The sequence below is a fragment of the Octopus bimaculoides genome, chromosome 16 (assembly GCF_001194135.2).
Source record: "Octopus bimaculoides isolate UCB-OBI-ISO-001 chromosome 16, ASM119413v2, whole genome shotgun sequence".
Classification (NCBI taxonomy): domain Eukaryota; kingdom Metazoa; phylum Mollusca; class Cephalopoda; order Octopoda; family Octopodidae; genus Octopus; species Octopus bimaculoides.
Genome location: NC_068996.1, coordinates 55,031,739 through 55,043,902, shown reverse-complemented (window position 1 = coordinate 55,043,902; position 12,164 = coordinate 55,031,739). Strand labels below are relative to the sequence as shown.

At 35.7% G+C, this 12,164-nt stretch overlaps 1 protein-coding gene across 3 annotated transcripts in view; it reads right to left on the bottom strand.

The window, feature by feature from the left end:
- Positions 1–559: 559 nt before the first annotated feature.
- Positions 560–12,164, bottom strand: part of LOC106871177 (codanin-1) — a 33,009-nt gene continuing 21,404 nt past the window's right edge. For all 3 annotated transcript variants that reach the window (XM_052973783.1, XM_052973782.1, XM_014917508.2), the window contains 7 exons: positions 10,294–10,481; positions 8,326–8,424; positions 6,835–6,913; positions 4,364–4,490; positions 3,533–3,645; positions 3,185–3,350; positions 560–712 (listed from right to left, as the gene is read on the bottom strand). In XM_052973783.1, the coding sequence (XP_052829743.1) occupies positions 575–712; positions 3,185–3,350; positions 3,533–3,645; positions 4,364–4,490; positions 6,835–6,913; positions 8,326–8,424; positions 10,294–10,481 (910 nt within the window). In that variant the 3' untranslated portion in view covers positions 560–574. The remainder of the gene's footprint in view (positions 713–3,184; positions 3,351–3,532; positions 3,646–4,363; positions 4,491–6,834; positions 6,914–8,325; positions 8,425–10,293; positions 10,482–12,164) is intronic.

Here is a 12,164-nt window from a genome sequence, read left to right as displayed (position 1 = left end):
TTGACCACACTCAAATGGTGCATTTTACATGCCATCGGCACATATATCCAAGTATTTATATACATATAATTAAATACAGATATTTTACACTGCACATATCAAAAAGTTCACAAATGCAATTTGTAAATATATTGCTGGAGAGGATCATTAGAAATAGCTGGTAGCTTTTGTTATATAGGTGACCTGATTAGCAGTGGAGATGGATGTTCTGAAAATATAGCAACCAGAATAAAAATAGGCAGGAAAAAGTTCAGGAGGGGTATGACACTTCAGTGCTGGTGCTTTGAAAAGAATGCACCCAGAAAAGTCTATAAAATGGTTGGTGCTCAGAAGGGCATCTAATTACAGAATCCTTGCCAAAACTTAAACACTGGAGCAAGATGCAGTCCTCCTGCAGTCCATCCAATTTATGCCAACATGGAAAGCAGATGTAATATGCTGCTGCTGCTGATGATGATGATTATAAGCACCAGAATAATGGCATGCATAATATGACAACTGGTAATTTTATCCCACCAAAGACAGATAAAAAGAAATAATAAAATTGCATTTTTCCTTCATTTGAGATCAAAGGTTAAAGCCTATGGCTGAAACAATACAAAAAAGATACGTACAGTTTAAACTTTTCAGGATTTGATTTTCTGAGCTGTGACAAAAATGAAATTGAATCTTCATCTCCTTCAAGGGACATGTTATTGTCTTCATGGTACATCTAAAGAAGGTTAAAACAAATTTAAATGCATGAGTTTTGTTTTAAAAAAAACTACTTTCATGGTAATATTCAAGTCAATGATAAACATAAAAGTTGATAGTCTTAGAAACAAAAGATGCTAGCCAAATAGATGAGTCTTTTAATCCTTTAGAGTTGATATCACTATACCAAATGTAATGTTTATTTGAATTAATCATGCATTATCTTCTAGCTTCTAAATTTCAATGATGTTATTGTTTATATTTAGAATGATATTTAGGGTAGGTGGGAGAGGCCTGATCTAGCTTATTTGAACATAAAAACAGCCTCTATATCAGGGTTGTCAAACATACTAGCCACAGTAATTAAATATTCTGTAAAATATGTATTACTAGCACGTCTTCAGAGCCTGACAAGAGCCATAATTGATACCGGTTCTGATAAACCGAGTTGGCGCATCTTAGGGAATCTTTAATTATCTTAATAAATGGAAAAGAAGCTTATAAATCTTTATGCTAAAAGATATTACCTATTTCCTCTTCATTTTGTCTCTACATGCTGAGACAAAGAGAAACCTTTCTTTCATTTTTTCCCCCCTCAAATTTATACTCATGTTCGTCCACTTGGATTCTAATGATATGAACAATATTGAAAGATCTTGCAGCTGAAACAGTGCAAACTTTCAATCAAGCTTTGGTCTGCTCAAGAACTGTATGCATTCATTCAGACAGTTTCTACCTCCATAAACCTGTGTGGAGTAGTTTTTTATCCCCATACGTGCCTGCATACAAACTTTTCTAACACCTCATATTTTTTTTCTTTTCATTGTTGTTTCTATTGATCTATAATTACGTTTATTAACCTCTTTATCCATTTACTTTGGCTTGCATCATGAATACACCATCATCATCGTTTAATGTCTGCTTTCCATGACTGAGGACTGGCACCAGGCTCCAGTCTGATCTGGCAAGGTTTTTACAGCTGGATTGCCCTTCCTAATGCCAACCACTCTGAGAGTGTAGCGAGTGCTTTTTACATGCCACCGGCATGGGAGCCAGTCAGGTGGCACTGGGATTGCCCATTCTTCTCTATCTTATCTCTACTTCAATTTGGCCCACAAAATCTAGTTTAAGCTTCAATCTAGCCTATAAAGCTGCCTGTATGGTTACTCAACCTGCTAGAAAATAGTAGCCAAATCTTCTTCAAATCCCATCTTACTATCTGTCAAGTACACAATTCTGAAATAAAGATATGATGGCCATGGTAGGAATACCTTTGATCAAAGATGAGCTTAATCAGAGCTGACTTGGGAGCCATAGAACAACAACAACAACAATGAAAGGCTTTCGTTTTCAAGAAAAGGGCATACTTGATGATACTTGAGTATAATGTACAATGTTGTGTGGTTGAGCTATGTGCAATGAATGTAGAGGATATGCAAAAGCTGGAAAGAAATGAAGCCAGCATTCTATGCTGGATATGTACTGTGAATGTGCAGGAAGAACTGAGTAGAAAACTAGGCATCAGGTGTTCACTGTATTATGGTGATTATATATGAAGAGTGATGAGGTTAAAAACGTGTTAAACAATGCAGGAAGAGGACCTGAATAGAAAGACATAGGCAGAAATAGTAAATACTGTTCTGAAGGTAAAGAGCTTTACAAAGGACATCAAAAACGAAGGTGAAAGATAAAGAGACACTGTGTTGAAGCCGACCTACCCATCCCATGCCACGAGGATGAAAATCAATTCTTACCCTTTCGATACCATGTTTCTGTTGAAATACACTTAATTTTGTAAAATAACTTTGACGTTATTATGCTGGTATTTGGAACATAAATTAACACAAAATTTTGAAGGAAGGTTTTAATTGAGATGACTTTAAGCAGGAAGTTTGTATCATAGAACCAGGAGGGATGGTCTCAGTTGGATTGGTATCAAAAGGGTTGAAATACGGACAGTGGAGATGATACAGTCAATAGAAAGTTAAACGTAAATGCTTAATAGTATTCAGTATTTGGTGATACACTGGTCTAAGTTTATATTTATCAGAATCAACTCTAAATAAATTAGTGAAACTATGCAAATATGTATCAGGGTAACTTAATTGACCATAGTTCATCTTATAAAAATATTTTGTTCCTAAGCAAATGAAATCATTTTTTTTTAAATAATGATTTCTTGTGCTGGCACAAGGCCACATATTTTTGTTCAATGGCAAGTTAAATGACTCTATTATATGCCTTGCATTTTTTTTTAACAACTTTGGAGAAAGATGAACAGTGTATTTGACAAAAGTGAGACTTGAAATCAAAATGTTTAATGTTCTCAGACATTTGGGCAAGATACAAGGCTATTATCTGAATTACATTTTAAAGCAATAACAAAATTATATCTTTCTTAAAATAAAACAGTTTTCATGAATTTTGTTTGCCAATTGTTTGCATTTAACAATCGAACTGTTTTAAAACACCAAATCAAGCTACTACTTACAATGATAAGCTGTGAAACAAATAATTTAGCAAGGTGCCAATAATTTGCTAATTCTGAATCAGGTGACAGAACCAAGTGCATCTTTTTATTCAGCATGGAAGTTAGTGACCACTGTGGTTTCTCATGATTGTCTTTCCATTCACGTATAAGCTCATAAAAATGATCCCTTGAAAAATTATTAAAACAATTCATAGAATCCATTCAAAATATACGTTAACAAAAACATTCCAAATTCAAAGGAGTTCCTCTCTCTCTCTCTCTTTCTTTCTCTCTCTCTCTTTCTCTTTCTCTCTCTCTCTCTCACACATACACACACACTATGCAATTATATTATTTATGTATACATACCGTTGTGCTCTAAAAGTTGAAAAAGCTTTGGGTGAAGGAAAATTATTACGATTGTCTGTTTCTGCCTGGAATGGGACTCCTCCAATAGAACAATGCAATAAAACAGGAGACATCTGTAAAGAAAATGGTAACAGTTAATAGAGAATGATTCAGAAAATTAAAACTATTTTATAAAATAGATACAGTAAACAGGATATATGAGAAGGTTGCCTAGGGTTTCTGGAAGAAATGTGTCACATTCAAATAACATCAATGTAAAATATAAAATACTTTAAAATTATTTCTTACAGATGTTTCTTCCCAGAACTAATCTAAACACAAAGTGGATCACACTAATAAAAAAGTAAACTTATAAACCAAGCCTATACTCACTAACACAATACACAACTACAAGCTCACAGAATTGCTTCTAACGCTACTATAAAAGACTCTCTTCTGAAATACTCACCAGCATAATACACAACTACAAGCTCACAGAGTTGCTCACAGAATTGCTTCTAATGCTACTGCAAAAGCCTCTCTTCTAAAGTTAACAACTATCACTCAAATTTTTTTCCTTTTTGTCACTCATTTAGTGTCTCACCTTACATACTATATATTGAACACTGCCTAACACTTACCCTAATCCTCTCACTGCAACCATCAGAATTACCAATATTTTCTGTTACAATTATTCATCTTCAACAATTTAAACAACCCTAATCTGATTGAGTAATTCCTACCTGCAAATCTATTAATAATAAAATTAACAGACTTAATTTTCTATGAATGTCATTTGGATCGAATTACAGAAAAATTATTTTTTTAAATAAAGAAATAAACAATATATACCTGCAATGAAGAACAATCAGTCTCATGAAGTTGACATAAAATACTCTTCAATGATAATGAAAAATGTCCAATTCTAGGATTGTCACAGAGTAATCTTAAAATAGTTTTCCCTAATAATGGCAGCAACCTAAAAAGATTAGAAAATTACAATAATTTCAGGGTTTTTTAATACTTTTTTTTTTAAGAAAAACAAAATTTTAAAAGTTTTTTTGAAGAATCTCTTTACAAGACTCCATAAATTAGTGAGTCAATAAAGTTGATATTCAGCTTAAACTGTTACAGGTTATCATTTGAAAGGAAAATATAACCAGGAAAGAGTTGAAAGGGATTGCAGATCTAGAGACAAAGGTAGCTATCTGCATTAACTTCATGAACAAAACCTAAAAAAAATCCTCAAATGGGATCATATCAGACATGTCTCATTTAACAGAACAAAGATACAACAATTACATATTTCAAGAAAACTATATTGCACCCAACCCCGCCTAAATATGAACATCTCAAAACCAGATTCCTCAAGGTCACCAAAAAAGCTGGGCCTACCCAACATCACTGAGAATCTCTTTATAGAAATGAATTTAGTAAAAAAAAACTGTTTCGCAAAGCCTGGATTTCCTCTTCAGAACCAGAAAATGCTTCATCCTCCAACAACTACCAACACTATGCAAAGACAACGCTGATATTACACAAGTAGACATCCAATGTGCTTTGCAAGATCACCTAATTAAATGGTATGAAATTGCTCATCAACATACTACAACCTCTGCCCTACAAATATGTTGTCTCCTCTCTTTGCTTTTCCTACTGATACTACAGTGATTTCTCCTTCTCAGAGAGTTTTGTGTCCTCCACTCAGGTACTCTTCATTGCCTTATTTCTCCCCCTCATATTATTGTATCTGCACAGTATGAATCTTTGCATTAACCACTATGCTTGGTGTTGTCTATAACTTCCAACAACTTGTAAATAATCAAGAATTTGAAAGATAACAAAAAGTTCGTCCAGAAAATTATGATGAGTCTCAATGTAAACATAAATAATTTAAGATTAGGAGTTTTGAGTTGTAAGATTGCACATGTCAGAGACAGGCTGGTATCAAAGATTCATAGTCTTCTTTGATTGTAATATCCATCTTTGAACTGAAACTAAACATGAGGCATAAGAAGAAAAAAAACAAAGTTGCTTGTTGTAAACCAATGCTTATTTACTTTGATTACTGATTAAGTAGTAGACAGATTGTAGCCTCCTAAGTGACACAAAAATGAAAGGAGACTTTACAGTAGTTTATTGGTTAACAAATGACTAGCGAATGGAAGTGATGAAGACAATAATGGGGAATTGAGAATGTGATGATAACAAAATCAGTGGTAGGTGCAAGCTTTGGATGCATAAGAGGTGTAGTGATATTACAGGAAGGTTAACAGAGGAAATGAAATAGTCTTCATGTGTGGCAAATGTGCAGGTACAATAAGCACTAAAAATGTGCAGGCAATAGACACTCTCAAATGCTTGGCAATGATCATCAGAAGTAGTAGATAGCTTCTGTTACCTAGGAGATCAAGTTAGCAGTGAGGGAGGGAGTTCTGAAAGTATAGTTGTTAGAATAAGAATGGGCTGGGCAAAGTTCAGAGAGCTTCTACCTTTGTTGGTAACTAAGGGCCTCTCCCTCAGATTGAAAGACAGATTGTATGATGCCTGTGCACATACAGCTATGCTACATGGCAGTGACACATGGCCTTTGACTACAGAGGACTTGCAAAGGCTTGAAAGAAATGAAGCCAGCATTCCTCACTGGATGGGTAATATCAGTGTATATATATATATGACAGAGTGTAAATGATTTAAGAGGAAAATTGGATATAAGAGACATCAGATGTTGTGTGCAAGAGAGAAGACTGCGCTGGTTTGGTCATGAGATGTGTATGGATGAGGACAGCTGTATAAAGAAGTGCCAAGCTCTAACTGTGGAAGAAAGCTGTGGAAGGGGTAGACCCAGGAAAACATGGGATGAAGTGGTGAGAAAAGATTTTTGGTCACTGGGCTTCACTGAGGAAATAACAAGGGATGAGGAGATGTAGTGGTTACCCGTATTTGAGAAGACACATCAACCTCAGTAAAATTGTTGTCATCCATACATACAGGCTTGTCTTTTGCAGGTGCTAGTGTCACATAAAATGCACTTGTGCCAGTGCTATGTACACGCACTCATGTCAGTGGCGCTTAAAAAAAACACCCTGCACACTCTGGTGTTAGAAAAAGGCATCCAGTCATAGAATCCATACCACAACAGACAACTGGTGTTTGGACAGCTCTCTGGCTGGCCACCTCCATGTCAAACTGTCCAACCCATGTCAGCATGGAAAATGGATGTTAGATGATGATGATGATGATGATGATGATGATGATGAATACATACAGTACATGATGCAGAAAATAAGGTGGAAAAGAAAGGTATGAAACAATCAACTTACGGTAACAAATTCTGCAATGCTTGCACACTGAAGTACACAATATTGTGGATATTTTTCAAATAGTTGTGACCAGAGCAATCTTTATGAAAAGAAATTAGAATCATCAGGAATAGTTCAAAGAAATAAAAGGGAAAGAAGCAGGTCTCCTTGAAGCAAGCATTTTTTTCAAATTGATTAAATCTGAAGTTTGATTATATATATTCAGAATTAACAGTCAAAATTTTACAAGAAACCATTAATCCATTTAAATATGGTTCTGTTATAAAAGAAAATTTAATATGTCAATTAATTGCAGTTTTAACATTTATTTTGTATATATAATTCACTATAAATTATGATATACATTAAACTGCATCTAGTGGTGAGGCTCCAGTTTGGGCATTCTGGAGTTGTGGGGAGCATGGAGTCAACCCTCGCCCACAAGGGCCATTCTGATCCAGAATGGCAGTACCTATCAGGGTCCCATCTTTGAGAGGAATATATTCTTGTAAAGGTAGATTGAGCTCCTTTGCTGTGGTGAAAGCGATCAATCTAGGAGAAGGAAAACTCCAAAATTAATACCCTCTTCCAACATGTCCAAAGCCAAAACGGAAGAGTATGGCTGATGAAACAAACATGAGGTATGTCCATCACCATAGATTCATACGATGGAGGCAACTATCTCATCTTAGTGCAGAGTCAGTTGCAGCCAGTGATAGTGGGAAACGATGGACGTTGATGATGATAAACATCTACCTTATAACTACCATTAAGTTTAGGCCCCAGTTCTGATATGGGCTTCCATTAGAAAATCTCTTCCAACTGCATCTTCAAACAAAGGTGACCATTAAAATACAATGGCAGTCTGAACCTATGGACAACAGCAGGGAGGCTGCCCTATCAACAGGACAACCTTTTTGAATATCAGCTCATTACGATACCTGTTAGGAGATTCCTTTGCAGCAACTGACCTTTAAGGTCATTACAGAGAAGTGGTGGTGGTTAGGGGAAATTCACACCTCACAGGTTCCTTATCTCCTCGTCAACCACTAAATGCAGCACAACAAAAAGGAATATGAAGTCAAAAGTAACACATCAATGTTACTATGCTACTGTCAGGTCATTAATCTCATGTAAATGTTTTCAACAGAATGAACTCTATTAAAGATCTCAAATAGTTCTTAAATCAAATAGTCTTTGTGAGAGTCAATCACCCACTGAGGGATAACACTGATGATACCACATAGTCAGATAAATTATCATCTGTTTTCTATTATTTTCTGCCAATTTTTATTGATATTCAAAGGAATAAAAGTTGAAGTCAATTCTCACAGGTTTTAAAGTCAAAACTACAAAGCAGCATGCTACATATAGTAAAACATTCACACTATCATTACTACTTTTGAAGTAATATTACAAATAAATACAAATAGATCATCTTTTCTCTTTGGTTTCTTTCTTTCCCAATCTCAATATTTGAGTAATAAATTAAGAAAAAAAGAAAATATTTACTATCTGGTGTAGAATCTGTAACAGCCTTTTCAGAAATTTTTGCTACTAACAACTGCACAAGGAAAAATATCTCTACAGTCAAACTGGGAAAAAGTGCAGCTGAAATGTAAAAAATATATATATATGTCAGAATCATTAACTTGACTGTAGTTTAGAACTTAATCCAAGAAGAGAAAGAGAGAGGGAGAGAGCAGGAAACAACATTTGTCCTGATGCACATGGATGTTGATAAAAATATAAAGAATGACACAATAACATAAATGACAAAGTTTTGGCACAAGGCCAGCAATTTTGAGAGGATGGGGAAGTTGATTACATTGACCCTCAGTGCTCAACTGGTATTTATTTTCTTAACCCCAAAAGGTGTTAACCCTTTAGATACCAACCTGCCTGAAACTGCCCTTGGTTCTATGATACAAACTTCACATTTTGAAGCGATCTAAATCAAAACCTTCCATCAAATATGTTAACAAAAGGGTTAAAGTGATCTAAATTAAAACATTCTTTCATCAATTTATGTTCCAAACCATAGCTTAACAATGTTAGTTATGTTGATAAAAATTTTTATTGTTTTCAGGATGAATTGAAAGAAAGGCAGTGTATTTCAACAGAAATATGGTAATGAGAGGGTCTCAGCCAGAAGAAATGCTACAAATATGGTAACAATTCTTCCAGCTCACCACCTTAGTCCAAGATGAAATAATGAAACCATATTACAGTTACTTAAAATAGTAATGAAATTCACATAATTATACCATTTTACAATTTACAATACTTTTCATCTGAACATAAGCAAATTTTTTTTTTCTTCACATATCTCCAACCTAACAATCCAAAATGTCTAGCTTTTCTCAAGAAGCAATTACGCTCCACTAGCATCTAAACCCCAAAGTGATTTTCTAAAAGCTTATCTAGGACAATGTTACTGCTTTGCACACAAACATATTCTTTTCTTGAGCCCTCAATTCTTGATGAAGTCATAGAAACATATCATCATCATCATTTAACATCTATTGTCCATGCTGGTATGGGTTGGACAGTTTGACTGGCACGCTGGAAGGCTGCAAGAGACTCCAGTCTAATTTGGCATGGTTTTCTATGGCTGGATGCCCTTCCTAATGCCCATTACACTCTGAAAGTGTAATGGGTGCTTTTACGTGCCACCAGCATGGGTGCCAATTTGTGTGACACCGGTATCTGCCACAACTACGATTTTGCAGAGCTTGATGGGTCTTCTTCTCAAGCACAACATAATGCCAAAGATTTCAGTCATTGCCTCCACGAGGCCCAACACTCGAAAGGAGCTCAGCTATTTTGCCTGAAGTCATAGAAACACTAACATGACAAATGGTATATGGACACTTTGAACCGAGTAAAACCCATCCTGCTTATTTCTTTTTCTTCAGAAAGAAGTGTTTGACCTCAGCACTTGACCACTACTTTATTGACTTTTGAATACTACAAGGAATATCATCAGATGTTTAACTCTGCTAACTAGGCACCTTAAACAAACATCTCAGCCCATGTCCAAAAGAAATCTTCAAACTGATTAGCAAAGACTCACTCACTCACCAATACCCTTAATCACTAGCCTATGCTTTTAACTCTTCTCATTATTTTATTTGTACAAAATCCCTGTTCTTAACGAGTTTCATATCACCTGCACCCAAACCCATTCAATATACCTGTCTCTCCTCCTTTTAAAACCCATACTGTCCCACCTCCTAATGCTCTGCACACACATCATTATGGTCACTCGTTTCCTCCAAGAATATTATCCCTCTGAAATTCCTTTCCAGCCCACATTCTTCTGCACATGTTCACACTTAATATCAAATCTATAAATTTGTGTCAAAAAAATATAATGTAGGCATGAACCAATGAATATGTTATTGCAAATCTTTAAGTCTACACTGATTATCATTTACAAAGGAGTCAAAATGACATTCCAGAAAAGAGAAAAATTACCATAAAGACACTCAGAATAAATTTGACTAAGAGTATCTAGTTTTTTGTGGTTAGTAACAAGAGACAGGTTAGCTTCAATCATCTCTCCTTGTTCAACATTTGAATTCTTAATTGGTGAATGGCTGAAGGAAGACGGTGTAATATTCCAGGGAACAGTTGCAGCCTCAAGAAGTTTTGCTTTTTCTATTCTGAAAAAATATATTTATCAAAAAAAAAAAAGTTACAAATATTTTTTTATAGTTGTTTTTCATATTTATTTTTAAAAGGTTAAGCCCAATTCTACAAATTATTATTAGCCTTTTTTCCCCAACAATCTAAGTTTAAAACATAAAATTTCAAAATGCTTCATTGTTCTAAACTCTGTAATTAGCTATCTGAATGAATCACAAATGTGAACTAAAGTTGATGAACTCATAAATTAATTTACACATATGTGGTCTGATCAATAAGTATCCGGATTGTTGCCATAGTAATAAAGTTAAAGCACATAGAGTGAAACCACTTGGCACAGATTCACCTTCAACTCTGCTGTGCATGCACACAAAGTTTTAATGTTCTAGCTCACTTTTGCTGTTTACAGCAGTGCTTGGAAGAAAGGTGTGTAGCGTGTGATCATTGCATTGACTATGACAGAAAAAGTTGAGCAGAGAATCTGCATCAAATCTTGCCAGAAGCCTATGCAAAGTTTTCATTGTTCTTGACACAATCAATGAGATCTTGTGCAACTGAAATTTGAGTGTACTTGGTCAGCTGAAAGTGGTGTGGTTTTGGAACAAACTCGGCAGACACGCGTCTCATACCCAAATCTTCAGTGATAATGGACTGAACTGAACCGTAACTAATTTGCACATCCTCTGATAACTTATGGATGGTGATTTGACAATTTCCCCTCACAACTGCATACACATCTGCAATGTTTTTCTCAGTTCTGTTGGTTGTGGGTCTCCCAGAATGTTCGTCACTATCAACATTTTTCAGCCATCTTGGAAACGTCTGAACCACTCATACACTTGTGCGCAGTTCATACACTCCTCTCCATACTCTTTCTGCAACTTTGCATAGGCCTCTCAGTAGGTATCACCATGACAACTTTCTCTGTCATGGTTAATGCGATGATCTCATGCTACACACCTTCCTTCTAAGCACTGCTGCAAACAGCAGAAGTGAGCTAGAACATTAAAACTTAGTATGCATGCACAACAGAGTTTTAAGGTCAATCTGTGCCAAGCGATTTCACTCTGGGTGCTTTAGCTTCTGCACAGTAACATCAGAGACCAGAAATTCAGTGGCCCAAAGATATCAGTTTCAAAGCAGAATGTTCAATGCCTGGATGATTGTCTTCTTTCTATCCTTTCAGTTTAACTTAATAATAAATTGTGCCTTTTCAAATTAATGGTTGCATTATTCTACTTCTGCACAAACGAACTTGTTGACATACGTTCTCATAATTTATACTTTACCTCTCACTAAAGTCATCACCATTGTCGTTTAATGTCCACTTTCCATGCTAGCATGGGTGGGACAGTTTCACACGAGATGGCCACACCAGACTTCTGTGATTTTTACAGCTGGATGCCCTTCCTAACACCAACCACTCAGCAGAGTGGGCTGAGTGCGTTTTACGTGCCACAAGCACAGGCAAGGTCAGTTTTGGCAAGGTTTTTACAGCTAGATGCCCTTCTGAACAGCAACCACTTTACAGTGTGGACTGGGTGCTTTTAAGTGACACCTGCATTGACAGGGTCACCAAGTACTTGCAAGACAAAAAAAACTTTCAAGAGGGGAGGGGGCATTCGAGGAGGTGATCTTGTGTCAGATGATGAAAGGTTATAGTGAGGCAGAAATAGGTGTCTTGCTGTAGATGAAGTACA